The following is a 27,961-nucleotide window of genomic DNA, read 5'->3' as shown; positions in this document are numbered from 1 at the left end:
TTGATGGACATGAGTTTAAGCAAGCTCCAGGAGTTTGTGATGGACAGGGAAGCCTGGTATGTTGCAGTCCTTGGGGTTGCAAAGAATCGGACACGACTGAGCGCCTGAACTGAACTGAAGGCTTGGGATTGGGCAAGGACACTGAAGTCATTCAGTCTGACGAATGATTGAAGTCCCTTCTGATTTGCAGCCCTTCTTCCCCGAGCCCCTAATCTCATGGTCCTGGAGGGCCTGGGGCCACCTTCTCTGGGCAGCATGCACGGTACTGCTCCCCTCAACGTGCCTTTAGCCCCGTGTCTCCCCTCTGGGCATGGGGGCGTGGGGAGTGGGGGGGGTAAGTCCTGGAAGGAGTGGACATTTCTGAAGTGTGGACCATGCACAGCTGTGTGCCCACTGCCAGGGCTTCCTGATTTTTGGGGGGACGTGGCTCACCAGTGACACTGGGCGGGCACAGGCCACAGTGTGCGGGGCCTCCGCTCCAGGCCTGAGTCTGCGCCCGCATCTCAGAGGGTTCTCACCATGCTGTGAGTCCCTTGGGGCATCCTGAGGCCCATGGCCACTGAGGACACCATCCAGGGGATGTCTCTTCTGAGAGGAGTGTAAGGATTGTATGGCTTCCTTTTTCCTTTTTTACAGAAAAACTTTTCTCATTTCACAAATACCAGGAATGGGAAATAATATTGGGTGGTATCAATTTCCCCGAAACAGGTTTCTGAGGGAGACTCTGGTAGGTGCTGATGCGCTCCAGGAGCGGGTCCTCCGCCACCCAGCTCAGTCTGTGATGCCAGCTTGTGTCCCTACAGAGAGGAAACTGGTTCTACCACGCTGAACAGTCCACACAGGGCGCGGGGCCTGGGGAGATCCTGCTGGGCTCAGAACTGAGACCCTGACGTGGGACCTGGGGTCTGTGTCAGATTCAGGGGCAGAGGGTGGCCAAGTCCTGGTGTCCCCCCAGCTCGTCACTAATTTATGTGCTTTGTCCTTCCAGGAAGAGTCTGCTGAGGGCGCGGGTCATGGACTTCATCACCTCCACGGCCATTCTGCCCCTGCTCCTGGGCTGCGTGGGCCTCTTCAGCCTCTTCAAGGTGCTTCAGTGGCTGCGCATGAGGGCCTACGTCCGGAACGCCGTGGTGGTCATCACTGGCGCCACGTCGGGCCTGGGCCGAGGTGGGTCGTGGGGCAGTGCTGTTGGGGAGGGGCTGGGGACGTGGGTGCAGTCACATGAGGTCCGTTGGTGACTGGGCAGCAAGGGTCTCCCTGTCCCTGGTCCAGGAGGAAAAGGCCGTGGGAGCATCAGGGCTGGAGGTGGCAGCCAGGGAGAAGGCCACACACGTGTCTGGGGCAGCCTCAGTGCCGGTCAGCGTGGAGACGGGCGTCTGTATGTGGTGGCACCCAGCTTCCCAGTTGTTGTTCAGTCACTCCATTGTGTCCAACTCTTTGCAACCCCAAAGAGGTCCCCAGAGATGGACTGCAGCACACCAGGCTTCCCTGTCCTTCACCGTCTTCCAGTTTGCTCAAACTCATGTCTGTTGAATTGAAGAATGTTTTTGCTTCTCTGAGGGTCTTTACTGGATTCATCCACATCCCTGGTTTAAGGCTCTGGGGTCACCTCCTCGCTGCTCTTTACGGGGCCTCCAGCTGTATCCGGGCAGATCAGGACAGCATCAATGAGGCATCAGCTGTTCCTCAGCCGGTCTCCAGTTAAGCTTGGTTCTAGTCTGGTTCTAGGTCCACATGGAGCTTCTGGGTCCCAGGCTGCCCTCAGGACAGTGTACCAGTGCAGGTGTGTCGGAATCCGCATGTGTGCCATGCCACCCTACATATTCCCCATGCTGGTGCTCAGTTCCATGGAACGAGGCCGAGAGGCGTCCTGCAGTGGGGTACACCCGGCACCTTTGTGTCTCCTGCCACGTGCTGGGACAGATGATGGGAGGCACGGTCCTCCCCTCGGGGAGCCCGGGTCCTTCAGAGATGAGGGACTTCTGCCCGTGTGTACCCCTTGTGTTCCCCGCAACCGGCAGGCACGGCGCCCCGGTGTGTGCTGGATCGGGCTCATCTCCCGAGTCCTCCACACGCTCAGAGAAGGCGTGACTCCTCCTGGGATCTGTAGGCAGAAACCCGAAGCCAAATGGAAGCCCACGTCTCCTCTCCCTGGGGAGGCGGTGAGGTGGGCAGGACAGGCCCAGAGTAGCAGGGCTGTGCGGGGGCTGCAGGAACATGGGGGAGCAGATGAGGACTGGACTGCTGGTGGCCAGGGTGCCAGCAGGCTTTGGGGAGCGTGCGCCAGCATGGTGTTCAGGTGAGGTCTTGGGGGTGACCTGAGGTCTGTCATCAGATCTCCCGGCCCCAAGCCACAGCCAAGCCTCTGACCTTACTCAGCTCTAAATATAGATTCTTAGTGGCCTCTGCTTCGCAGCAGAGAGAAGCGTTTTTTAACGTCCTTGAAGAGCGCCTGAGGGTTGGCTGTGCGGGAGAGGCTGACTGCGGGGCCAGCATGCGGATGCACAGGGGAGAGGCCGTCCTCTCTTCACCCCGTTTCCTCCTGCAGCACTGGGGCCTGTGTGTCCTTGTGTGACTGCTCTTCCTGCTATTTCCTGGGTCCCATCAGAGGGCCAGGAGGCCGTGTGTCTCCTCCCCTCTGGCCTCAGTACAGACCCCCCTTGGCCACTGCCCATGGGTTGTGGGGAGGAGACCTCACCCACCCTCGTGGCTATGCCGTCGGCCACCTGGAGGCCTGGCAGACATGCCAGGTGTTCCAGACGGCCCTCCGTGTTCCTCCTGCTGTGTCTCCTGGCTTGTTCTGTGGATCACAGGACGCTGGGTGAAGGGACACATCCTGGTTCTGCAGCTGTGAGCAGCTGGGGGGCTATAAGCCAGGAGGGCTAGAGGTCTGGGGACGGGCTAGCAGCCGAGATAAGTGTGCTCCTTCTCCCTCCACCCTTCTGCCTCACTGTATCAGCTTTTCTCCCCAGTCTATTGTTTGCATCCCCGTCACTCCTGTACAAGCTCTAATTTCCTCCCTTTGTTTCGCTGCAAAGTGGATGACAGTCTCCAGAGCCGTGTGGACCCCTGTGTCCCCCACCTTACGTCTTGGAGGCAGCTCAAAGAATGTCCACTATGGCGGTCAGGTCAGGATGAAACGGGATGAGGAAGCCAGCAGGGCTTTGGGAATGGTAGGAAACTGGCCTCAGGAACGCTGAGGGTCTCTGTGAGAGCACCCCCCACCCCTACCCAACTCCACCCAAGGAGACTCAGCTGGGCTGTGACCCAAGCAGCCCACCCAGGGCCAGAGCAGGGGCTTGACTCAGTCTGGGTTTGAGCCCTTGGTCAGGATGGGGTTCAGGGAAGATGACACCACACGACCTGAACCTCCTTCCAGAAAGGTCCACCTGGATCAGGGGAGCGAGTGAGACTGCATGAGAAGCTGTGTCTGGAAAGAGGGCATTGTCACCCGGAACCTCCTCCATCCTTTCCTGAGGGACGCTGGCATTACGCCCTCACTTTGGCCGGGGAAGGATGTCGCCTGGACCCCAGAGCCTCTTCCATCCCTGGATCCGTGCCCCTCCTGTGAGCTCATAGCACCAAGACTCCACTTGACCGCTGGGCCCGAGACTCAGTCTGATACCTAGGGTGGCTGCATGGTCAGCTGAGGCTGTGGGGGCTGCACAGACCTGCTCGTGGGCACCTGAGTGAGGCCAGGCCTCCAGTGAGGAAAGGCTGTGGCCCTTTAAACCCCACGTTTCCATTTTTGCCAACATCCAGTTTTTAAATTTATTTTTTGGCCTTGCAGCATGGCATGGGGGATCTTAATTCCCCACCCAGGGATTGAACGGTCGCCCCCTGCAGTAGAAGTGGGGAGTCCTAATCAATGGACCACCCGAGATGTCCCTTGAGCAGTCTAAAAAGGCGGCTTAGAGACACACTTAGCCCTGGCTGGCACTGTCTGTCTGCCTGAGGCTGCTGTGACACGCTCAGTCCTCACAAGAGGGACGTGGGGATGAGGCGGCCTCCCAAGGAGACGGAGTCCATCACAGGAAGTCTTGTCACGTCCGTCCTCTTGACCTAGGGGCTTTGAGCTTGGCGGCAGTCACCCCTCAGCCGTGTTTGGGAAATCACTCCTTGCTCCCGCCGCCCTTCCCGTTGTGGTCTTAGGGTTCCCAGGTGACCCTGACCGGCCCAGTCCTGGTGATTCTGCCCCCCAGCATGGCCAATCTGGCCCTTCCCTTGAATTCTGACACCAGAGCTTGGAGGGAACAGGTCAGAGGCCCCCTTGTGTGGCTGGGGAGTGGTGTCTGTGGGAACCCAGAGTTGTTTGCAGCCCCATCCCCTCTGTGGAGAGGCTGGGGGATGAAGTGGGGAAGGGACCTGCCAGCATTCAGAGAGCTGGGCTCCTGCTGCCTGGGACCCTGTGCAGCCTCCTGTAACCCCGTCTGGACCGCTCAGCTCCTTGTCTGAATTCCTGAGCTGCCTGGAACCCTCCTGACAAGCCCGCTTTTTGCTTTGCCTCCAAAGAATGCTGACGAAGACAGGTGCCCAGGCAGTTTTGGACTCTGTCCTGCCATGGTCTTAGTTGTCACCTGGATGCTCTAGTGACTCAGAGGAGCCTGGTCTCACCCCCCTGCCCCCGATCATTTTAAAATGATGTCCCCCTTATTGTCCCCCTGCTGTTCTTTAACCTCCTTACAAGGCTGCCAGCCTCCGCACTTTGTCCTCACTGTGTGGAGAGGAAATGGCAACCCACTGTGGTATTCTTACCTGGAGAATCCCATGGACAGAGGAGCCTGGCAGGCTACGGTTCGTGGGGTCGCAGAGAGTTAGACACAACTGAGCAACGTAGTGTGCAGAGGGCATGTGTGTCTACGAGCCCTTGGGCCTGGGCAATCTCAGGAGGAACAGCCCTACAGGCTTCAGGTCTGGGGGGGGTCTCCCCACCCCCTCTCACCAGAGTCCTATGTGTCCACACAAGTGCCCCTGGCAGATACGTGCCTGTTGTACTGAGGTGACAGCAACCACAGGCCTCGGTGCAGGGGTGCGGGGGAGGTGTTCTGGCGCTGCTGACTGTTGGGCACGTCCCTTGCCTCACGGAGCTTCTCTGCAGTGACAGTGGGGATCCTGCTTACAGCGGGGGTCAGAGCTGAAGACTGTGTTGGAAAATCCTGAGCCTGGTACCCAACAGTCTGTCCCCCGGCTTGAGCCTCCCTCCTGCCCATGGATGTGTCACAGCCCTGAACACGGCTCTGCGAGGGCCCTGACTCCAGCCCCATACCCCTCCACGGTGGGGCTAGTACCGATGCCTGGGGAAGAAATGGCCTGCGGTTTGAGGCTAGGGAGCTGGGAGCTGAGCTGACGGGGCCAAAGGCCTGGGTCTCTCCAGACAATAGGCTGCTTTCTTGTCCCCTAGAATGTGCCAGAGTTTTTCACGCTGCTGGTGCTAGGCTGGTGCTCTGTGGCCGGAATGCTGAGGCCCTGGAGGAGCTCAGCCAAGAACTTGCTGCTTCCCGGGCTCCGGAGGTGAGTGAGCCTGGGGGACTTGCCTGGGGAAGAGGCGCAGTCTGTCCTCTGCGGGTCTTCACAGTGCTTAGAGAGGGTCTCTCTGCAAGTTCTCCCCGTCACCCCCAGTACCTATTCATCTCTTTTTGGTGGTGGGAGGTTGGCAATAACTTTTAACATTTTATTTGTGGGGGAATACACATATTTATCATTTTAACCTCTTACAAGCTTGTAGTTCAGTGATAGTAAGTGCATTCACCATGTTTGTAATGATCACCTGTCTGTCCCAACAAAAATTGTGTTCCCACTTAAACAATCCACTTTTTCCTCCGCTTTCCAGTCCCTGGAAATGTCTTTCTGTGAATTTGCCTGTTCTAGATGCCTCATAAAATTAAACTATTTGTCTATGAGTAGCTGTTTCTCTAAACATAATGTCTTAAGGGTTCATCTACGTTACAGATGTGTCCGAACTTCTTTCCTCTTTCTGATGGACTGGTATTCCATTGTGTATACAGATGTTCCTCACTTGGTCTGTCCATTTTCTTGACATACTGCAAGGCATCTCCACCTGTGGGCTATTGTGAATGATGCCGACGTGGACACAGGTGGACATGTGTCCGCTCCAGTCCCTGCTTTCAGCTGTTTTGGACACCCCGGGAGTGGAATGGCAGGGTTTGTGGCAGGTTTAGTTTGACCTTTTGAGGAACTGCAAACTGTTTTCCACTGCAGCTGCACCAAGTTACAGTCCCAGCAGCACTGCACAAGGGCTCTGACTTCACATCCAGCCAGCACGTGTTGTTTTCTGTTTCTTAATTGTACTGTCCTAGGAGATCTAAGTGCAATCTCACTGTGGTTTGGACTTGCATTTCCCTAACTACAGGTGATGCTGAGCATCTTTTCATGTGCTTATTTATATATCTCAATTGGGGAAATGTCAATTCAAGTCCTTTTCCTGATTTTTAATCAGGTTGTTTGTTGTGGAGGAGTTCTGTGTATATTCTAGATACTGAAGTGTATGTGCTCAGTCATGTCTGACTCTGTGATGCCATGGACTGTAGCCCGCCAGGCTCCTCTATCCATGGAATTTTCCAGGCAAGAATACTGGAGTGGGTTGCTATTTCCTTCACGGGATCTTCCTGACTTAGGAATCAAAACTGAATCTCCTGTCTCCTGCATTGGCAGGCGGGTTCTTAACCCTTGGACCACCAGAGAAGCCCTTGAGGCCATGTTTGTACATGGTGATAGATAAGATTCCAGCTTCATTCTTTTGCATGTGGATATCTAGTTTGCCCAGAGTTCCTTTCCCTCTTGAATGGCCTTGGCAACCTTGTCAAAAATCTAAATCTGAGGGTTTCTTTCTGGACACTTTATTTTGTTCCACTGATCTATATGCCTGTCCTTATGTCAGTACCAACTGTTTTAATCCGCATAGTTCAGTAGTAAGTTTCAAAGACTGAAAGTGCGAATCTTCCAACTTTGCTCTTGTCTCCAAAATTGTTCTGCTATTCCTGAATAGCCACTGCACTTCTATATGGATTTTAGGATTTTTTTTTTCCCTGACAAAAATGGCATTGAGATTTTGATAGGAATTGTGTTGAGTCCAGATCACTTTGGATAGTATTGTCACCTTAACAGTGTTAAGTCTTCCAATCCATGAACATGGGATGTCTTTCCATGTGTTTAAATTTTCATTTTTATCATGTGTCTTACTGCCTTCTATGTACAAACCTTTCACCTCTTTAGATTTATTCCTAAGGATTTAATTCTCTTAGCTGCTATTATAAATGGTCTTGCTCGCCTAATATCCTGTTCAGATTATTCATTGTTGGTATGTAGAAACACAGCTGGGTGTTTTGTATTTATCTTGTATCCTGTAGCCAGGACAAGACGACGCAGGTCGGCCATCAGAACAGCATCCACTATTGGAACACAGCCCCAGTGCTTGGAAGACAGGGTCTTCCTTGGCTCCTGAAGCTGCATGAGAAATGTAGGTTGCCTTTCTCACAGCTTCTCATCACAGGGGCGTGGTCACCACGAAGCTAATGGTTGAAATCAAGCAACATTTTCTATACTTTGGTGGCTGAGCAGGCCCCCTAGAAACTGCAAGTGTTCAGAGAGTTTGACCTCAGAGCTGAGTCGCTGCCATTGAGCTGTCCAGGCAGAGGGCAACTCCTGCACAACCTCTCTGACTCCACACCCCTCCCTCATCTGCTTAGGCTCAGGGCATCCTGAGTCAGAATGTCCACCAGTTGTTTTCTTCTCGCGACGTTCTTTACAGCCATAGTGTGTCAGTCTTCCCCATGAGACCATATGCTCTAGGACAGAAACGTGTCTGCCTTGCTTTTACCATCTCCAGCATCGGGCATATCAGTTCAGTTCAGTCACTCAGTCGTGTCCGACTCTTTGCAACCCCATGAATCGCAGCACACCAGGCCTCCCTGTCCATCACCAACTCCCAGAGTTCACTCAAACTCATGACCATCGAGTCGGTGATGCCATCCAGCCATCTCATCTTCTGTCGTCCCCTTCAGTCCCTCCCAGCATCAGGGTCTTTTCCAATGAGTCAACTCTTTGCATGAGGTGGCCAAAGTATTGGAGTTTCAGCTTCAGCATAAGTCCTTCCAATGAACACCCAGGACTGATCTCCTTTAGGATGGACTGGTTGGATCTTCTTGCAGTCCAAGGGACTCTCAAGAGCCTTCTCCAACACCACAGTTCAAAAGCATCAATTCTTCAGCGCTCAGCTTTCTTCACAGTCCAACTCTCACATCCATACATGACCACTGGAAAAACCATAGCCTTCACTAGACGGACCTTTGTTTGCAAAGTAATATCTCTGCTTTTGAATATGCTATCTAGGTTGGTCATAACTTTCCTTCCAAGGAGTAAGTGTCTTTTAATTTCATGGCTGCAATCACCATCTGCAGTGATTTTGGAGCCCAAAAAAATTAAGTCTGAGACTGTTGCCACTGTTTCCCCATCTATCTGCCATGAAGTGATGGGACCAGATGCCATGATCTTCGTTTTCTGAATCTTGAGCTTTAAGACTTTTTCACTCTCCTCTTTCACTTTCATCAAGAGGCTTTTGAGTTCCTCTTCACTTTCTGCCATAAGGGTGGTGTCATCTGCATATCTGAGGTTATTGATATTTCTCCCGGCAATGCAATCTTGATTCCAGCTTGTGCTTCTTCCAGCCCAGCGTTTCGCATGGTGTACTCTGCATATAAGTTAAATAAGCAGGGTGATGATACACAGCCTTGACGAACTCCTTTTCCTATTTGGAACCAGTCTGTTGTTCCATGTCCAGTTCTAACTGTTGCTTCCTGACCTGCGTATAGGTTTCTCAAGAGGCAGGTCAGGTGGTCTGGTATTCCCATCTCTTTCAGAATTTTCCAGTTTATTGTGATCCACATAGTCAAAGGCTTTGACATAGTCAATAAAGCAGAAATAGATGTTTTTTGGGGACTCTCTTGCTTTTTCGATGATCCAGCCGATGTTGGCAATTTGATCTCTGGTTCCTCTGCCTTTTCTAAAACCAACTTGAACATCAGGAAGTTCAGGGTTCACGTACTGCTGAAGCCTGGCTTGGAGAATTTTGAGCATTACTTTACTAGCATGTGAGATGCGTGCAATTGTGCAGTAGTTTGAGCATTCTTTGGCATTGCCTTTCTTTGGGACTGGAATGAAAACTGACCTTTTCCAGTCCTGTGGCCACTGCTGAGTTTTCCAAATTTGCTGGCATATTGAGTGCAGCACTTTCACAGCATCACCTTTCAGGATTTGAAATAGCTCTACTGAAATTCCATCACCTCCACTAGCTTTGTTCGTACTGATGCTTTCTAAGGCCCACTTGACTTCACATTTCAGGATGTCTGGCTCTAGGTGAGTGGTCATACCATCGTGATTATCTGGGTCATGAAGCTCTTTTTTGTACAGTTCTTCTGTGTATTCTTGCCACCTCTTAATATTTTCTGCTTCTGTTAGGTCCATACCATTTCTGTCCTTTATTGAGCCCATCTTTGCATGAAATGTTCCTTTGGTATCTCTGATTTTCTTGAAGAGATCCCTAGTCTTTCCCATTCTGTTGTTTTCCTCTATTTCTTTGCATTGATCGCAAGGAAGGCTTTCTTATCTCTCCTTGCTATTCTTTGGCACTCTGCATTCAGATGCTTATATCCTTCCTTTTCACCTTTGCTTTTCGCTTCTTTTCACAGCTATTTGTAAGGCCTCCTCAGACAGCTATTTTGCTTTTTTGGACACATAGGAATGCATAAAAATGTTTTGTGAATAAACTGACTTGGCCTGAGAGGCATAGCAGCTCTGTAGCATGGGACAGTGTACAGCGTCCTGCTGGCCCAGGGCGGAGGGGGCACTGCTCACCTCGTCTGTGACCCCTGCCCACAGTGCTGCCCAGGTCAGGTGTGAGCATGACGGGCAGGCCACATTCTTCAGGGAAGCGCTGCAGCCTGTCCTTCACGCTAGGCTGCCCCCACGATGAGGAGCAGGCCAGACCATCACTCTGAAGGTGCGTTTGGCTTCTGTCGCACTTGACCAGGTGCAGACACACAAGCCTTACACGGTGACCTTCGACCTCGCAGACCCTGGGGCCATAGCAGGGGCTGCCTCCGAGATCCTGCAGTGCTTTGGCCATGTGGACGTGCTCATCAATAATGCCGGGATCAGCTACCGAGGCGCCATTGTGGACACCAGCCCAGACGTGGACAAGAGAGTGATGGAGACAAACTACTTTGGCCCAGTAGCTCTGACAAAGGGTAAGGCCTTGGGTCAGAAAGGAGAAGTGCCGGGCAGGTTGGCATGGTTTTCATTTCCTGTGGACGTGCTGTCTTATCCACTCCACCCTGGCGTCAGTGCTGCCCTTGCGACTCGGGGTTGGCTTTTCTGGGCCTGGGCCTGCGCTGTGTCGTTGCCTCCATGTCCCACTGTGTTTGGCGACCTACCAGGTGCAGGCAGGGCACAGCAGAGGCAGTGACATCCTGCCACGGTTCTCACAGCAGGGCACAGGGGGCCGAGCACTCTCAGACGTGGCCCTCCCCGGGTTCTCCACGTGAGCGACGGTGACCTCTGCCCTCTCCCCACAGCGCTCCTGCCTGCCATGATCAGAAGGCGCCAGGGCCACGTGGTTGCAATCAGCAGCATCCAGGGCAAGATCAGCCTGCCTTTCCGATCCGCGTGTGAGTGCTCCCTCACCCCGGTCAGGCGCTTCTGCCTAGACTCCTCCTGCCCGCATGCCCATTGTTTACTCTTGTTGTGAAGACAGCAGGCTCCCGGTCCTGAATTCAGACATGAGAGGGGCGCTCAGCACAGAGTGTGTGGGGACCTGAGAGGCGTGTGCCTGAGCAGAAGCCTGGGCTCAGTCCCAGCCACGCTCCTCACGCCACGTGTGACCGCGTACCAGGCCCCTCCCAGTGCCGCCACCACCATCAGCCCACAGGTGCTGCCCCTCCGTCCGGTTACTGCACACGCCTCCAGAGTTCTCCTGCATGTGATGAGACGTGCAGCGCTGGGGCCCTTATATGCAGCTGTGCTTCCATCATCCCGCTTGACAGTATCTTTCCACTCGGCTCCCTGCTTGCTGAATGGATGGGCGTCACGTAACTCAGGGGTTGACTTGATGCCTGAGGGAACTGCCTTCCTCAGTGGCCAGCAGCAGGGATGTGCTGCGTGCCGCGTCCTTCAGTGTTTTTCTCTCTGGGCACTCACTCGCTGTGAGGGTTTCAGTAAGATTAGTTCCAGAAAGTGGAAATGCTGCCAGCTCAACCTCAGTTTAGACTCACCTCCAGTGTGCACAGCTGTGCCAGGATGGTGGGACTGCACCATCACAGGGCACCAGCCGGCAGATTCTACTTTTGTTTAAAAATGTTAGAAGTAATGTCACAATTACCTCTAAACTGTCCTGGTAACTGCGTTCTTTGGTTCACCATCTGCAAGGAAACACTCTGTTGTAATCCAGCCCCCCACCCCCAGATGCCTGAGGCAGCTGCAAGGAGGGGGTATGTGGAGGAGAGGAGGCATGGAGGGGAGAGGGCATGTGGAGGGGAGGGACAAAGCCTGGCAAGGACAGCCACATGGCACCCTCAGCTGGATGGGGAGCCCGTCAGAACTGGATGCAGCCCAGCGCTCCTTCCGGTGCAAGCGTGTGTCCAGGTCAGCTGTGGGGCTCATGAGTCCACACCAGCTCCCTCACCCCTGCGGCCACACTCAGGACGCCCTGACACGCCCAGGGATGCCGTGCCCACACTTGTCCTGGGCTGGTGGGTGGCTTCCTCAGGAAACGTTTGAGCGTCACAGCTGACAGCAGGGGCCACACCAGGCATTCGGGGGCGGGGGGCGGTGCACAGTGCTCTTTGTACTGAGTTGCTTCTAGACATCACTGGATTTGATCTTTCTGAATTTTATCCTCCTCTTAGCTGTGACTGCGTAGGTCACACTTGGTCTGGAAGTTTCATAACCCCCAGGCTGGACAAGGTGGTGCCTCCTGGGCGCACTGGCCAACCCACAGGCAACGGGCTCCCCAGTCGTGAAGTGGGGGGTGGGTGGGGCTTTGTCCCCTCGGGGCTGTTGTGAGGCCACGTGGGAGGATCCAGGAGCTGAGCACGTGAAGCTCTAGCACATGGAGCTCTGGGGACTCTTCCACACTAGAGACTGCCCCGTGGGAACTGACAGACAGACGTGAGGCCTGGAGTGGGTTTGCACACATGCTGCCGTGCAGCCAGGGAGCATCCCTGGACATTTTTAGTGATGAAAGTTGAAACAATGCTGAGCCCATTCTGTGGCTCTGACCCCGAGTCACACGGCAGGCACCCAGCTAGCCTTCCACACAGAGAGAAGCCTGAGCATGAGTAACACGGACCATAGGAGCAACCTGTGGCCATGTCCTCATCTGTGCAGGGACGTGGCCGACGTGAGACACCAGTGGCCTGTCCCCTCTGAGGAACTGCGCTGGAAGGTGTGAGGAGGACTTTCACTTTCTTAGTTTCTTCTGAACTGTCTGAATGTTTTACACAGTAGACTTTTTTAACTTTATAAATTAAATTCACACTTAGAACTTGCAGGAGCAAGAATGCCCATGAACCTTTGACCATACGTGCTGTGTTGTGTTCTGTGTGAGTGAGTGCATGTACATAAGACGCACAGAGTATTCCCTGAACTGGAGTGGGAGACCTGATGCCCCCGTTCAGGGTCCTGACCGGCATCATCCTACCCTCCCTGGTCACCAACCTTTGCAGACGCGGCCTCCAAGCACGCAACCCAGGCCTTCTTCGACTGTCTGCGGGCTGAGGTGGAGCAGCATGACATCGAGGTGACGGTCATCAGTCCTGGCTACATCCACACCAATCTCTCCCTTAATGCAGTCACAGCCGACGGGTCCAAGTATGGAGGTGAGGCCCCAGCGTGCGTTCCTCTGTGAAAGCTCCCTGGTGATCTTGCAGTTTTCATTCAGAGTATCAGTTTAAACCACCTGACGTTGTGAGGTCGGTCATATATACTGATGACTGACCTCAGCACCAACCATCTCTACCCTGAACCCTGCAGGCTGGAGGAAGTTGTGGGAACAGGCCCACAAAAGGGCTGGGGGGAGCCCTCTGCCGAGATGCTGACAGGACTCCTGCTAGCCCGTTGTTAGTGCTAAAGTGACCAGGCCGGGTCTCTTCCCGTGAGGTTCCCCTGCTGTTGGGGGGACAAGACTTCAGGGGTAGGCAGAGGCCAAAGACAACACAGAGCTGACCTGCAGTCACTAGTGGCCCGATCAGCAAGGCCCAGCGAGCAGGTGGGGCCAACAGGACCAGCTGGCTTTTGCCTCCCCAGCTGGTGGACCCACATGAGCTGCCTTCCTGCACTTGCTTGGGGCCTGCCTCCTGGGACATGCTCCTGGGAGTATGCTGGGTGTTCAGCAGGGGCCTCCTGGCCAAGCCTGAACCAAGACCACCCATGCCCAGGACAGCAGCCCTCTCACTCAGCAAGGCAGCAGAAGCCGTACAGAGGCACGGGGCTGGGTGGGTTCATAGGCATTTATTCCCAGGATGGCGGCCACACCCCATGACTTGTGGCATCTAGTTCCCTGACCAGGGATTGCACCCATGCCTTCAGCACTGGAAATACAGTCTTAACCACTGCACCACCAGGGAAGTCCCAAGCATCTTTTTTAAAAATTCCCTCTGTGGCATTTAAAAACGAGCAGCCACCAGAAACCTACTGTTCTGTTGATGGTGGAGAGGAAGCCGGGCACCACTGTGGCTGCGGGTGGCCTCCCCTCTGCCTGCTGTTCCTGCTTTGTGGGCACAGTTTGCCAGTGACAAGGGAAAAAGTAACATCCTGTGCCCCTGCATTGACCTCTGGTCCACAAAACAAACCAAGGCTTCCTTCCTGCCTGTCACCCTGATACACCCAAGACAGGGGCCCTGCCACCTGCCTCGCTCCTCTCCAGCCAGCGTGCTCTGCAGCCTCCCACCCACCTGGCCCCCTGCATGGACCACTGCCCTGGCACAGCACCCTTAGTCACTGGTTGCCCCAACTGGCTGAAATGCCCAGGTCAGGGAGTGAGGGCGCATCTGCTGGGCACCCCCTGGCTATGGACCGTAGTTCTGAGCTGCCCGCCTCCTCCTTGGACTGCAAGGACAGTCACTACACCTGCTGGCCAAGCCCCTGGGAGAGCTCCCTGGGGGACCAAGTGTCCAGAGCTGGCTCAGGCTTCTGCCCCCAAACTCAGTGAGTTTCCTGTTCCATTTCAGTGATGGATGAGACCACGGCCCAGGGCCGAAGTCCTGTGCAGGTGGCCCAAGACATCCTGGCTGCTCTGGGGAGGAAGAAGAAGGATGTGGTGCTGGCCGACCCGATGCCTTCCCTGGCTGTTTACCTTCGAACTCTGGCTCCTGGGCTCTTCTTCAGACTCATGGCCTCCCGGGCCAGGAAGGAGCGGAAGTCCAAGCACAGCTAGTGCCTGTCCTGGTGGGCAGGTGGGGCAGTCGCTGCTCCATGGGGACTGTGTTGGACTTCTGCCTCATGGGTAGGGAAGGAGGGAGACACGCTTCCCCTGCAGATCCCTGGCCAGGCCTGCTGGTAGGGGACGGGAACTAGGAGGACGTCTGGGAACCAGGAAGGGTGAAGGACAGCTTCCTCCAGGTGGAGGGACATGAAATAAAGGAAGGAGCCTGGGATCTGTGGTCCCTGAGGGCAGGCAGAACCACGCCTCTTTCGTACCTCAGCCCCTGCATCTTAGGGTCAAAAGACACCCTCACGTCACCTGAACCTGGTTCTCAAGGAGGAGGCAGAGGCCTTCACACTGTTTACGGGATCCCCACTGTCTTGGTCAACGCAGCAAATGGTCAGCATGTGACTGGCCTCCCCGTTATTCAGTGCATGGGAGCTGCCCTCCTGCACCAGGCTTGTTTCAGTGACAGCTTCTGCTCAGCTGCCCTGGGTGGCTACTGTTTGTCTGCCTCTGGCCACCTCCCCCCAGTCTGGTCTGCAGGCAGAGCCAGGCTCCCTTTCCAGATCTGGCCCCCACCCCGTTCCAACCCCACAGGCTCAGGAGGGTGGTGGGCACTGCATGGTGGACACGAGGTCCAGATCACTGCCAGGTTACCTGTGGACCATATGCCACCCAGCTCTCCGAGGCCTCTTGGAATTAAGTCAGAGTTTCTCTAACTGTTCTAAAATCTTTGGCTCTCCCCCAGTAAACAAATGGCCCCGTCGCTCCACGCACCCCTTCTCACTCTGGTATCTGACCTTCCCGAGGGACCCTCTGAAACTTCAGGTGTCACTCACACATGTGCCCTCAATGGGGCCTGAGCAGAGTCTTGGGCTGGCAGGGCCCCCTCTGGTGGAAGACGAGGGGAGTCTTCCCTCAGCCTGGGGCAGCAGGTTGAACTCAGGGTCCACAGCAGGACAGCCTTGATGCTTAAAAAAAAACATAGGCATTAGTTTGTTCTCCTAAATCAGAACCTGGACAAGAGACCCCAGGCCCCAGCTCTCTGGGCAAACTCAGCAGAGACTCAGAGACTGGCAGGCCTGGCCTTGCCCCGCCCCACCCGAGCAGCCCCGGGCAGTGCTCCTTGAACCAAGGCCCAGGTGAGACATGAGGCTCTCCGGGAGGGGCTGGGCCTGCCGGGTGAGAGGCTTATTCCTGCTGCAAGTGGTGCCCACTCCTTGCTGCTGCCTGCATGCTCCCACCAGGTCCATCACGAGAGAGCAGACACCCGGAGCTGAAATTCTCATCATTTTAATGGTCACTAGCCTCTGGCTGGCTCTGGATGGTACAGTTAAAGGACACACTTAACGACCCCCAAGCGCATCCACACCCCCTCCGGAGCCTCGCTTCCATCACATCCTGCTGCCCAGTGGGACTTCCACAGCCGCAGGCCCCTTGGTGGTGGAAATCCACGTCTTAGTGTGACGAGCTGAGAAAACCCTTGGTGCGCTTGTCACCTGTTATTTCTTTAAAATAACAGCCGTGACGCCAGATGCCTCCCCAGCCTGGCTGCCGCGCAGCGCGGCGCGGTCATACCGCGCAGAGCTCGTAGATCTTCTTGACACAGTACACCAGGGCCGCCAGCGCTATCGTGTTGTGCAGTCTCTTTCTGTGCAAGTCGTCCTTCCGGACCAGCACCACCGGGGTGGACGAGGTGAGTGTGTGCAGGGGCAGGCGGGACAGTCTGTAGGCGTCGTACTCCACCTGGTACTTGCAGCAGGGGTCGAACTGCCAGGAGATGCCGTAGAGGGTGCAGCAGGCCAGGCTCAGCACGCCTGCGGGCAGGGAGATGTAGTGGGAGTAATCCAGGGGCAGCGCCAGCGGGGTGAAGAGGCAGGCGGTGCCCGCCAGCACGGTGGTCTTGTGCAGGCAGTTGCCCACGGTGATCCAGCGGGCCGTCTCGTCGCCGATGCGGGTGGGCTCGATCACGATGTACTTGTACTGGGCTTCCAGGGCCTGCTCCAGCTCATACTCAAACTGGTCTTGGGCGTTCTCCCCGTTGTAGATCTCGTGCACGATGTAACAGTCTGTGGCCGACAGGCTCACCCTTAGGAAGGAGAGATGAGGAGAAAAAGGGGACAGTTAGGCACTGGTGGCTGCTCTGTGGCCCAGAGATACAGAGGCAAGCCTCCCACCACCCCACACATACCCAAAGGCCACTGGGAGCAGGGCTCAGAGCTTCCCAGTCAGCGACCGTGCACATCGGGACCAGGGAAGGCGTGTGGAGTGAGGTCACCCCAGAATCTCCATGGTCAGTGTTTCCTTTGAAGCGGGAAATAGTTGTGTGTTCAGGGCAGCAGAGGCCGACTGTCGGACAGAGCTCTGGGAGGATGGAGGGGCAATGGGGAGCTGACTGCTGGTGCCCTTCTGGTCATGCTCCCCAGGGACTTGGTGGGAAAAGCTACCCAAGCAAACAAGTGCGCACACTCAGGAGGCAGAGCTTCCTTCCAGGTGGATGGACAGTGGGCCTGATGCTCTCCTGAGGCTGCAGGGGGAGGGTGAGGAGGCACCACCAGGCTCCGGGAGTTAGGCAGGGGGGCTCTTTATCCTGGAATAGTTAACTGTAACTAAGCTGGGCTCGAGGAAGCCCCTCAATTAAGTCACAGGCCCCCATTAAACTGTGTGTGTGGGAAGAAGCTGTCCCCTGGGGATGGCGCACTCCCAGGCACTGGCTACAGGGTCCAGTTAGCAGGGCAGCCTTTCTAGGCAGTTAATGAGCTGAACCACCGAAATCAATGAACCTGGAAGAGACGGTCTTCCTCTGGGGCATTGCTGGAGTCTCCCCATTTGGTTTTTTAACTCAGAAAGGAGACAGGCTCCAGGTGGGACTCAGCTCCTTAGCAGACAAGCAAACCTATGAGGCAAGACCTCAATCTCAGAGGAGCCATCCTGGCTTGGGATCTCCTTTGTGCTCTCAAGTTCATAATCGAGCCAGTCAGCCAAGCAGTGGGAGAGGAGCTCGTGGAGGGCAGGGCGGGGTCTGTACACCCTGGTGACCCACAGAGGGGGTTCTGGGGGTAAGGCCTTGCTGTCAGAATCCAAGTGGAGCTTTCTGGCCACTGAGTCCCTCTGGAGCACTGAGAGTAAGACGCAGGGACAAGGTCGGGATTACAGAGCATTCTTGCCCAAACCCTGATCTACCTGAGTGCAGTGCTTTGCTTGCCTGGCAGACTGTGACCACCCCAAGTGCAGTGACAAGACAGGCCCAACAGGAAAGCATCAGTTGAACAGATTGTTCCATCTCGGGGGCATGTCAGTGGGCAGGCCCCACCCTCACCTGATTGCTCACCCAGCCCTTCCCAGCTCCCTGGCCTTCACCTCTCTGGCTGAGCTAGCACCCACCCTGGAGGAAGGCTTCCCTGGCTCCTCCCACAGACATGCTGGGCAAGGCCATCCCCACTGACTGGTGCGTGTGCCACAGGTCCCTCCAGGCTCCTGGCTCAGCCCAGACAGGACAGAGAGCAACAGTCAGTGGACAGGGGCAGTCAGGACCGCCTGGTTGAGGGGGTGTGGACCAGGCGATCACCCGCTGTGGCCGCCTGGAGCCCCTAGGTCTTCCTGTGGACTCCTGTCCATCATCACGAACCAACCCTCCCAGGGGCCCTCTCACACAGCAGGCTGGGAGCCAGCCCTGCAGGCATGCCATCCTGGGCTCACCACTACTTCTGCTTCAGAAGCCAAACCTCTTTACCCTCAGGAGAGGACAGACTGCAACACCCAGAGAAACAGGTCCAGTGCAGGGATGGGGACAAGTGCAAGATCCACACAGACCCACAGGAGCCGCTCGCTCAGAGGACCCACCCTGTGGTCAGCACCCACACCCTCAGCTGGGGTGCCCTCCACCCTGCCTAGACCCCCAGATCCAGCTAGTCCCCCAGCTGACAGAGACTACTGCTTCAGAAGCCAGGGGCCATGGCCACCAAGCCTGGTTACCCCAGTGCCCATTGCAGGCAGCCTGCTGTGTTTCTGGGTCAAAAGTAACCCAACTAAGGAAAGAACCCACTTAGAGGGTTACCTTGAATCATCTCAGCATCACCAGCCAACTTGAACCCTGTACACAAAGGCAGATTAAAAACGACAACAATAGCTAACTGGGGTCCTTTGAGCCTTACTAAGGGACTATATTTTTTCATTTTGTTGAAGGTGAGAAATGAACAGTAAGAGAACACAGTAAAAGGAGTCCATATTAAAAAACAAAACTGAGAGCAGGCTGATAATGGAAAAGCCTTCAAAGTAAAGTGAAAAAGTCAAGCATAGAACAGTGTTTGCAGCTGGCCATCTTCAGTGCATTTCTGTAAGAGTTAAACACTTGCTTCTACATGCACAGAACGCTTCTGAGCAGATGCAAGACCTGAGACTTAAGACTGTCCCTGGGGAGGGAGCAGAGTGGCTCCAGGAAGAAAAGGAGCCAATTTTACTACCTGATTCGGAACCCTCTGAATCCAGTAGGTTTTGTGGAACTAATGGGATTGGCCAGTGCACAGCACGGCCTGCCCGGCGCCTGCTGCTGCGGGGTCAGGGGCTGATCATCTTGCTTCCAGCCAGTCGGTCTCCCCTCTCCTCATCTGAATCAGCCCCGGCAGCACCCAGAAAACAGTCATCAAAGGCATCCTGGGGCCCCCACGAAGAACCCATAGGACAGACCCCACACCATCACAAAGCCAGTTTCAAAGGAACCTGGGATTACAGGAACCTCAGGCATGGAACCCCCAAAGTCTGGAGACTCCTCCCAAAGTCAGGGTTGTACAACAATGTTCAAAGCAGTACTGTCTGGTGAGAGCAGAAGACCCCTTACAAGAGCAGAGAAAGAGACACACACACACACACAATCAGAAACACACAGAGCCAAGCAAATGTCTTACACACACACACACACGTCGTCATGGAGATGATGGAGGGTTTAGGAGTGAGGTGGTTGCTGTCTGCAGGGAGGGACGTGTGGCCAGGGAAATGCTAGCATTTGGTTTATTGATCTTTTCTAAATTATGGTAAAATACATTAACAGGAAATTTAGTATCTTACCCAGTTTAAGTATATAGTTCACTAAGGTTAAGTACACTCACACTGTTGGGCAACCAATCTCCAGAACTTTTTTGTCCTGCAAAACTAAAACTCTGTCCCCATTAAACCACAACTCCCATGCTGCCCTTCTGCTGTCTCTCCATGAATCTGACTGCTCCAGGGCCTCGTATAGGTGGAACCATGTCATACTTCTTTTAGCAGCTGGCTTATTCCACTTGGCATATCCTTGCGGCTCATCCACATCGCAGCATGTGTCAGGATTTCCTTCATTTTCCCTTGTATGTAGAGACCGCATTCTGTTACCGATCCGTGGTTGACCACATTCTGTTACCGATCCATGGTTGACGGGTAGGTTTCACCTTCTAGCTGCCGTGAACATAGGTGTAAAAATATGTCTGAGTCCCTGCTTTTAATTATTGTGGATATATACTTAGAAATGGAATTGCTGGATCATATGGTAGCTCTATTTTTAATTTTCTGAGAAACTTCCACACTGCCATAGTGGCCGCACCAATTTACACGCCCATCAACATTGCACAAGAGTTCTCTTTTCTCTGCATCCCTGCCAACACTTTTGTTTTCTGTTTTTTTCAATAACAGCCCTACAGTGGGTGTGAAGTGGCATCTCATGGTAGTTCTGATTTGTGCTTCCTACATGACAGCTTTTACTGAAATAGGTTCACCAACTTCCACCGCACAAGTCAGTGCCTCGACACTGTCCCTGAGTTAACACACAGTTTTAGAGCCTCTTCCTCATCTCAGAGAGTAACCCCACTGCTCCCCATCCCCCACGATCCCCGTTCCTGGCAATTACCAACCAATCCTGGCAATCACCAGCCGACTTCCCAACTCCATAACTGCCTCTTCTGGGCGTTTGGTAGGAAGGCATAGCAGGGCACATGTGCTGGGGCTGCTTTCTTCCTTCAGCCTCATGCCTCCAGGGCCCCACAAATTTGTAACTTTTCACATGTTAGAGAGGTACTTTTGATGGATTTAACATACAATTTTTATAACTCCAAGACAAGATACCTGCTGGAAAGCACTAAGGATGATGTATGAAAAAGGCCAATCATGGCCTTTCTTTGGATGGTGGCACAACAGGTATTTTTAAAAATTTTATTTTAAGTCATAGTTTTCTGTACTTTTCAAAAACAAAAAATAAATACACATTTCTTTTATAATGAGAAAGTTTTATAAAGTTTTTCTTAAACCAGTAGCTTTGTATCTCTTGGGGTAGAGGAGACCAGATAGGCCGAGGCCTCCAGCTGAGGGGAAGGAACCCCTCCTGCTCCAGCAACTTCCTGGGCCCCACAAAAAGGCCTCCACTCCCAGGGCCAAGGTGGTCTCACAGTCTTGTGGTCTGTGTCCCTGTTCCACTAAAGTGGGCACTGGCCCTGAAACCCATCTTTTCTGGTCATGCTGGAGCCAGGTGAACCGAACCAGGACAGGGAACTGCATTAGGGACCTTTTCTGGAGTGACCCTGGGCTCCTGTACTCAGCTCAAACACAGAAGGAGGTGACACAAAGCTCCTCGAGGGCTGTGACTATCTTCATCACAGTCACCCTCTGCCCCCGCCCCAGGGCCTGAAAGTGCCAGGTTCCCAACAGACTTAGGGAAAGTACTTTGGAAGGGAGTGACGAGGACTTCCTGGGTGGTCAGTGATTAGGAATCTACCTCTTAATGCAAGGTCCTGGTCTGGGAGGATCCCACATGCGTGGGGCAACTAAGCTGGTGCACCAACTACTGAGCCTGCGCTGGAACCTATGCTCCCCAGCAAGAGATGCCACCACAATGAGAAGACCACGAGAAGCAACTAGAGAAAGCCAGCGTGCAGCAATGAAGACCCAGCACAGCAAAAAAAAAGAGTGACAAGGGGAAAAATTACAGTAATTAGCGCACCTGTGGCTGAAAAACTTAAAATTATTGTAAAAATTAAACTAATATATTGTTAAAAACTATTAAGGAAGTTGCTTCCCACCCAGGAAGTATGGGGTCATGTGACCACACCAGGCGGTGGCCTTTACCAACCCTCCCCTCCCCCACCTCCCTGGGGTCTAGGAAAACCCACTTTTGGCAAATCCCAAATCACTGCCTCAGGAGCCAAGGAAATCAGTAAAATCCTATGCTGTGGACTCAAAGGCCAGTTAGGGACTTCCCAGGTGGTCCAGTGGTTAAGTATCCACCTCCCAATACAGGCCACACAGGTTTAGGTCCTGGTTTGGGAAGATCCCACATATGCATTGTTGATGGGAATGTAAATTGGAGCAGCCACTGTGGCAAATGTGTGGAAGTTCCTCAAAAAACAGAGCTACCATATGATCCAGCAATCCTGCTTCTAGGTATAGATCCAAAATAATTAAAAGCAGGACTCAAACTCAAACATATTTTTGCACCCATGTTCACAGCAGAATCAATCACAACAGTTAGAAGGGCCAAGGAGGCCAATGAACTGCAGCGACTGAGCCCATGTGCCTCAACTAGAGAGAGGCAACCCACATAACTCAAGGAAAGAGTCTGTGTTTCACAACCAAGGCCTGATGCGATCAAAAATAAATACTAAAAAAAAAAAGAAAAAAAGGGAGGGGGGGCTTCTCTGGTAGTCCAGTGGTTAAGACTTTGCCTTCCAATGCAGGCAATCTGGGTTTGATCCCTGGTAGGGGAACTAAGATCCCGCATGCCTCATGGCCAAGAAAACAAAACATAAAACAGAAGCAATTTTGTAATAAATTCAATAAAGACTTTAAAATGGTCCAGATCAACAGCTTCTACTGGAAGCCTAGGGATTCTCTTTAAAAAAAAAAAAAAAAAAAATTAACACAACATTGTAAATCAACTATACTTCAATAAAACAAACTGTTAAAACACGGAAGTGGCTCTCATTCTTTATTTCCATCCCTCTTATCCTGGTCTAGACCATTGCTGACTTTTCTGTTCTCTATCTTCACCATCCAGTATATGAGCCACAAGCCTTGGTTGGCTACTGAGCATTTGCAATGTGAGTACTGTGGCTGAGGAGCTGAAGTTTTCACTTTAATTTAGATCTAATTGCTGCAAATGACAAGTGGGCACTGAATTAACACAGCTCTAGACTCAAGAACCAGGTAAAGCGAGAACCCAAACACTGTGCCTTCTAAACTGGACAGCCACTAACACACAGATGACAGCAGCAACTCCTGCCAACCGTCGGGCACCAAGCAGGGCCTTCAAGCACAAGGCAGGCTTTGGAGTTTGCAGCCACAGGCAAATCTGGAACGCCTGCCCAAAGCATTGCTCTGCTCCAGCCAATGCCCCAAACCAGACCATGTTTCCTAGAGTGTCAGCATAAACCAGATTCCAACGAAGGGTGTGAGACAGCTTGGGAAAGTGGTCTTACAGTGTGGAGCTGAAATGTGAGTCAACACGAATGTGACATGGAACGAAGTCATTTAAGAGCGCCATGAACAGCCTACTGTAGCCACAGAGCCTCCAGTCTGCCTGGGCTTCAGTCTATGCTGTGGGCAGTTAATCCACCTGCCCCACCCCAAAGTCCTCCCACCCACTGAGCAGGAATGGAGGTGTGCCTGGGCGGGTTAGGTTTCCACCCCTGCTCAGTGTGCAGCTCAGGGAAACCAGGCCCAGGCAAATGCTCCTCCAGCAGAGCAAACAGAGGGGTCCCACAGCCACACCACGTTATCTAGGAGGAGGGCAGATGGTGCCACCCAAACCACAAAACTAGACGCCCCATTCTTGGCTGACACACAACATATGCACGTACAAGCAGAGCCTGCCGTTCAGGCCGAAGGGTGTAGTGGGAACACTTAAGGAGACCAGGCATGTAACTGCGATGAGTCAAGCTGTCAGGTAGGAATGATGAGCACCTGCTCTGACCAGAGAGAGCCAATGAGAGCTTTCCAAGGGAACTTTAATGTAAAGTCTTTCCATTTACAAGCACTGATAACTTAAATTCTCTTAAAAACTGAGGGTCACAGTCAAGGACTAGATTCAGCCTTTGGGATCCTGGTTTGCAAACTCAATTTTGAATTAACACTTGTCTTAAACCAAAGAGAACCCCCCCCCCCCGCCCCCCGCCCCATATCTAATTTCTTCGATCAGTAAAGGCTTCTATTTTGCTGGCACGGCCCTGTATGAAGTCTAGGTCTCCCCATTTGGTCCTTTCTGTTGTTTCCATCCAGTAAGGCGATCACCTCCTTACCTTTTTATGGTACGATCTAAGAAACGCCGGGTGGGAGTTGGAAAAACAAAAGTACCTGCTGGCCATTTACTGCTGCTTCAAGGAAGAGGAAGTGCAGAAGAGACAAGGCTGGATAACTCTGGGCTCAAGAATAAAATGCAAGCTAGAGGGTTCTATCAACACAACTAACCTCAGCTGGTAAAGAATCTGCCTGCAATGCAGGAGACCCGGGTTCGATCCCTGGATCGGGGAAGGAAATGGCAACCTACTCCAGTATTCTTGCCTGGAAAAATCCCATGGACAAAGGAGCCTGGCAGGCTACAGTCCATGGGGTCGCAACAGTGGGACACGACTTAGCGAACTAAACCACAACCAAAGAGAAGGTGACCGCAAAGAGTAGGTGGTGCAAACGATCAAAGAAAAAGAATAACGCAGAGTAGTTGGGAGAAAAGGCGCGGGGTGGGGGGGTGGGAAATACAACTTTTCTGTTTAACAATCCTCATTGGGGGGAAAAACAAAACACCACGGAAATCCTGCCGATTTCTGCCGCACCAGCCCACTAGTAACAGAAGGGTCAGGACAGTACAAAGCGTGTGACTCCACCAGTACCTCTCCTTTCCCAAACTTCTGGTGCCTCAACAGCTTCTTCTAAGCGGAAACTGTTTTCCAGAAGCAAAAACTGTAAATTCAACACGAAACGAGAACTACTCCAATCTCATCTAGAAATGAGTCCTTTTACATCCAGATCCACCTCGGAAGAATCAAGCCCCCGGTTTCCTACTCACGCACATTTGTTAGGGAAGGTCACTGCAAAGGACTTCCACAGCAGGGGCGCTCACGGAGACGCCTCCAAAGTCCCAAAGATCACCCCTGGGGGAAAGCGGTCAGCTCCCCGCCCAGAGCAACAGCGCGGAAAGCTGAGGCCCCTCGGTACCCGTGCAGTCCGTCCCGTCCGCCCCGCACCGGCTCCCTGAGAAAGCTTCCCCTTCTCCGTCCCGAGAACCACTCCTCGCTGCGGCTTGGAGAAGACCACGCGCGCGGCCAGGCGGGCGGGGTCTCCAGCGCCGCTCGGCTCGCTGCATACAGGCGGGTCCCGCCGCGGCCCGGCAGTGCCCAGCCAGCCATCACCCCTCCCCGAGCGGCCCGCTGAGACCGCGTCGACCGGAACTGAGACCCCACGCGCCAGGGGGCGGACCGGGGCGAACCCCGGGGCGGAGGCGGGGACTGCGCTGCAGTCCAAAGAGCCCAGCCGGTTTCCCGCCCTAAACCGCTCGCGGGGAGCAGCCCGCGCCTCACCTCTCTCGAGCGCCGCCACCGCCGCTGCCCGGGCCGAGACGCCTCCTTCCCCACGCGGCCATCTTGGAGACTCTCCGCTCGCGAACGCCTCGCGCCGGGCGGCCTCGCGACACCGCACGGGCGGGAGGGAGATGTAGTCCAGCTGCCTTCCCGGACGGCGCTCAAGGCGAAGGCCCGGCCCCGCGAGACTACAAAGTCCACAATGCACAGCGCTCCGGAAAGCCCGCCCCGCGGCCGCCTGGGAACGAGGGCTCAGACAGGCGGCGCTGAGGGCCCACTTCCGGACTAGACTTCGCCCGGCCGCCTGTGCTTCGAGATCTTCGACCGCTGAGGTCACCGAAGGGCCACTGCCACTCATCCCCCAAATACTCGGGAGGCAAAAGAGACGAGGTCCCCGCCGCCGCGGAGTCCCTGCTGCCAGACTGTTGGCCGAGTGGGTCTGGAAGCGGAGAAGGAGGGGAACGTAAAGTGCGATGGCTGCAGAGACGGCCGCGCGCATGTCCCAGCCGCGTCTGGCCGCGGTAGCGGGGACACAGCCCCACTCTAGGGCGTCTTCGAAGGCGGTTGCTGGCTCCTCACCCCCACGGCGGGAGCCCTGCCTGGACGCTGCCGAGTCGGGAGTGCAGACGGAGCCCAGCGACTCCTGCCTGCTGTCCCTTCCGAGTGGGGGCTGATCTGGGGGCCCCTCGCAGCTCTGGAACGTATAGTCCCTCTCTTGCTTCCGACCGACAGCCTTGCTAGACATATTAATTAGACCTATGAGAATTTGAGCAACTCTCCTGTCGAAATTTGCTACGAGTTCAGAGACGGAAGAACCACGGCGCCTGCTCTCAGCCTTCAGGCCGGAGGGCTCTTTAGTGTAGGTGCAGCTCCTGTCGTTGAGGAGTCCCCAGGATTTCCTTCCGGTTCACAATCTACAATAGTCTTAAATGTCAAATCCTCTTACAAGCTCTCAGTACCTACAAGATGCAACTCAGGCTCCTTAGGGCAACCCAGAAGCCCCGCCAAAATATAGAGATCGCACCCCACTCCAGCTTCAGCTACCTCCCTTTCCTGCCTAAAGCTGGCCAGGTTAGCAGATACAGAGAGTGCGAGTTGAACCACAGACGGTCCGTGCTGTGCCTAAAATGCCTCTCTCTCCCCACCAACCGCCCCTCAGCAATACCTGCTCTTCAGTTGGGTCACAGCTCCACCTCCAGATGCCAGCACTACTAGAGACAGATGAACGATGACCACATTGTCTTGTGGTTAGTCTGTTTTCTCTAGTTTGCTGATTCAGAGGGTTTCCTGGGGTTCTAGAACAGCTGGGTTTGAAGTGTGGATCTCCATCTGGGACTACGTATTTAACCGCTGTTTGCTTGCCTCCTGGTTTGTAACCTTGGAGTGACACTAGCTAGCACCTCTCCTAAGACCAATATGAGTATTACATAAGGTGACACCTGAGGAACTCAGCACACAAATAACAATCAACTGACTTAAGTCAGGACAAGCCCTGTTCTAAAAAATTGAGTGACTTATCTTCACATCAGCCCGATCAAAGTGATACTGTTATTATCAACATTCTCATTTTGAAAATGAGGAAAACCTACCTGATTCACTCTCTGACCTCATGTGCCAGGATTTGAGCCCAAGCTGTCTGGTTGCCGAGATGTTGCTCCTTATGGTACCACTCGGGAAGAGTCAAGCTGGGGTCTAGTGCACAGAGGAAAGTGCTCAGAAGCTGTGGACCTGGGATCCTCTCCCTGCACTTGCACTTAACTTCTAACAGGCCATTTGCCCCAGCCTGCTAACTTGAGCAGAGACCCCTCAGAATGTCACCTCTGGTTCACTGCTAACGCACAGCTACCCGGAAGCATCACAGTCAGGTTTCCCTCAGTCACAGCTCCCACTGAGGGCGCAATCTGAATGGCTGAAGTTGGAATTCCTGTAGGCCCCCAGGGACCACTGACTGGTGGCAAAGAGGTAGCCTACAGGGCAGATGGGTTCTAGATGGTCTGGCACTCAGAAATCATGTGCCACTTCCCTTACCACCCTTTTCTTCATTTTTTTTTTCATTCTTCATTTTTTAAAGGATGTATTTCTTTATATATAACTGGAAAAGGTAAGTTTTCATTCCAGTCCCAAAGAAATGCCACAGAATGTTCAAACTACCGCACAAGTGCATTCATCTCACACACTAGCAAAGTAATGCTCAAAATTCTGCAAGCTAGGCTTCAATAGTACATGAACAGAGAAATTCCATATGTTCAAGGTGGATTTTAAAAAGGCAGAGGAACCACAGATCAAATTGCCAACATCCCTATGATCACATAAAAAGCAAGAGAATTCCAGAAAAATATTTGCTTAATGGACTACGGCTGAAGCCTTTGACTGTGTGGATCACAACAAACTGGAGAATTCTTTGAGAGATGGGAATACCAGACCACCTTACCGGCCCCCTGAGAAATCTGTATGCAGGTCAAGAAGCAATAGTTAGAACTGTACATGGAACAACGGACTGATGGACTGATTCCAAATTGGGAAAGGAGTACATCAAGGCTATATATTGTCACCTTGCTTATTTAACTTCTATGTAGAGTACATCATGAGAAATGCTGGGCTGGATGAAGCACAAGCTGGAATCAGGATTGCTGGGAGAAATATCAGTAACCTCAGATATGCAGGTGATACCACACTTATGGAAGAAAGTGAAGAGGAACTAAAGAGCCAGTTGATGAAGGTTAAAGAGTAAAAAACTGGCTTAAAGCTCAACATTGAGAAAATGAAGATCATGGCATCCGGTCCCATCACTTCATGGCAAATAGATGAGGAAACAATGGAAACAGTGAGAGACTATTTTCTTGGGCTCCAAAATCACTGCAGATGGTGAGTGAAATTAAAAGATGTTTGCTCTTTGGTGACAAACCTAGACAACGTTTTAAAAAGAAGAGACATTACTTTGCCAACAAAGGTCTGTCTATTCAAAGCTATGGCTTTTCCAGTAGTCATGTAT

General features: G+C 53.4%; 2 protein-coding genes across 14 annotated transcripts in view; one reads left to right on the top strand and one right to left on the bottom strand.

The window, feature by feature from the left end:
- DHRS7B (dehydrogenase/reductase 7B) overlaps positions 1–14,692 on the top strand; it is a 44,551-nt gene extending 29,859 nt beyond the window's left edge. For 4 of the 6 annotated variants that reach the window (XM_055576263.1, XM_055576266.1, XM_055576265.1 and 1 more), the window contains exons 2-7: positions 989–1,167; positions 5,402–5,511; positions 10,046–10,262; positions 10,590–10,682; positions 12,738–12,890; positions 14,241–14,692. In XM_055576263.1, the coding sequence (XP_055432238.1) occupies positions 989–1,167; positions 5,402–5,511; positions 10,046–10,262; positions 10,590–10,682; positions 12,738–12,890; positions 14,241–14,446 (958 nt within the window). In that variant the 3' untranslated portion in view covers positions 14,447–14,692. The remainder of the gene's footprint in view (positions 1–988; positions 1,168–5,401; positions 5,512–10,045; positions 10,263–10,589; positions 10,683–12,737; positions 12,891–14,240) is intronic. The other 2 variants (XM_055576267.1, XM_055576262.1) reach the window with 2 other exon arrangements.
- Positions 14,693–15,714: 1,022 nt separating this feature from the next.
- Positions 15,715–27,605, bottom strand: TMEM11 (transmembrane protein 11). 8 transcript variants are annotated; one of them, XM_055576268.1, is made up of 4 exons: positions 24,970–27,603; positions 18,495–18,530; positions 16,629–16,801; positions 16,388–16,526 (listed from the first exon to the last, which is right to left on the bottom strand). In XM_055576268.1, exons 1-4 carry the CDS (start codon positions 25,712–25,714, stop codon positions 16,452–16,454), a joined length of 1,029 nt encoding a protein of 342 aa, XP_055432243.1. In that variant the 5' UTR covers positions 25,715–27,603; the 3' UTR covers positions 16,388–16,451. The 8 variants fall into 8 exon arrangements, with proteins under 8 accessions (XP_055432251.1, XP_055432243.1, XP_055432245.1 ...); XM_055576270.1 differs by having other exon boundaries at positions 16,629–16,741; positions 24,970–27,602; XM_055576269.1 differs by lacking the exon at positions 18,495–18,530 and having other exon boundaries at positions 24,970–27,597.
- Between the last annotated feature and the right edge of the window lie 356 nt (positions 27,606–27,961).

This window comes from Bubalus kerabau, chromosome 4, assembly GCF_029407905.1.
Source record: "Bubalus kerabau isolate K-KA32 ecotype Philippines breed swamp buffalo chromosome 4, PCC_UOA_SB_1v2, whole genome shotgun sequence".
Lineage (NCBI taxonomy): Eukaryota > Metazoa > Chordata > Mammalia > Artiodactyla > Bovidae > Bubalus > Bubalus kerabau.
Note: the sequence above shows the minus strand (reverse complement) of the source record. Positions and strands in the feature narration are given on the sequence as shown.

Bases quoted from the DNA above. Each gene is read 5' to 3' on its own strand.
- TMEM11 (XM_055576268.1), bottom strand. From the start codon at position 25,714: ATGTCTAGCAAGGCTGTCGGTCGGAAGCAAGAGAGGGACTATACGTTC. The intron at 18,531-24,969 runs GTGAGGCGCGGG...CTTTGTGTACAG, and splicing joins GGTGGCGGCGCTCGAGAGAG to GGTTCAAGTTGGCTGGTGAT. The intron at 16,802-18,494 runs GTAACCCTCTAA...CCATCCTCCCAG, and splicing joins TGATGCTGAGATGATTCAAG to AGCTCTGTCCGACAGTCGGC.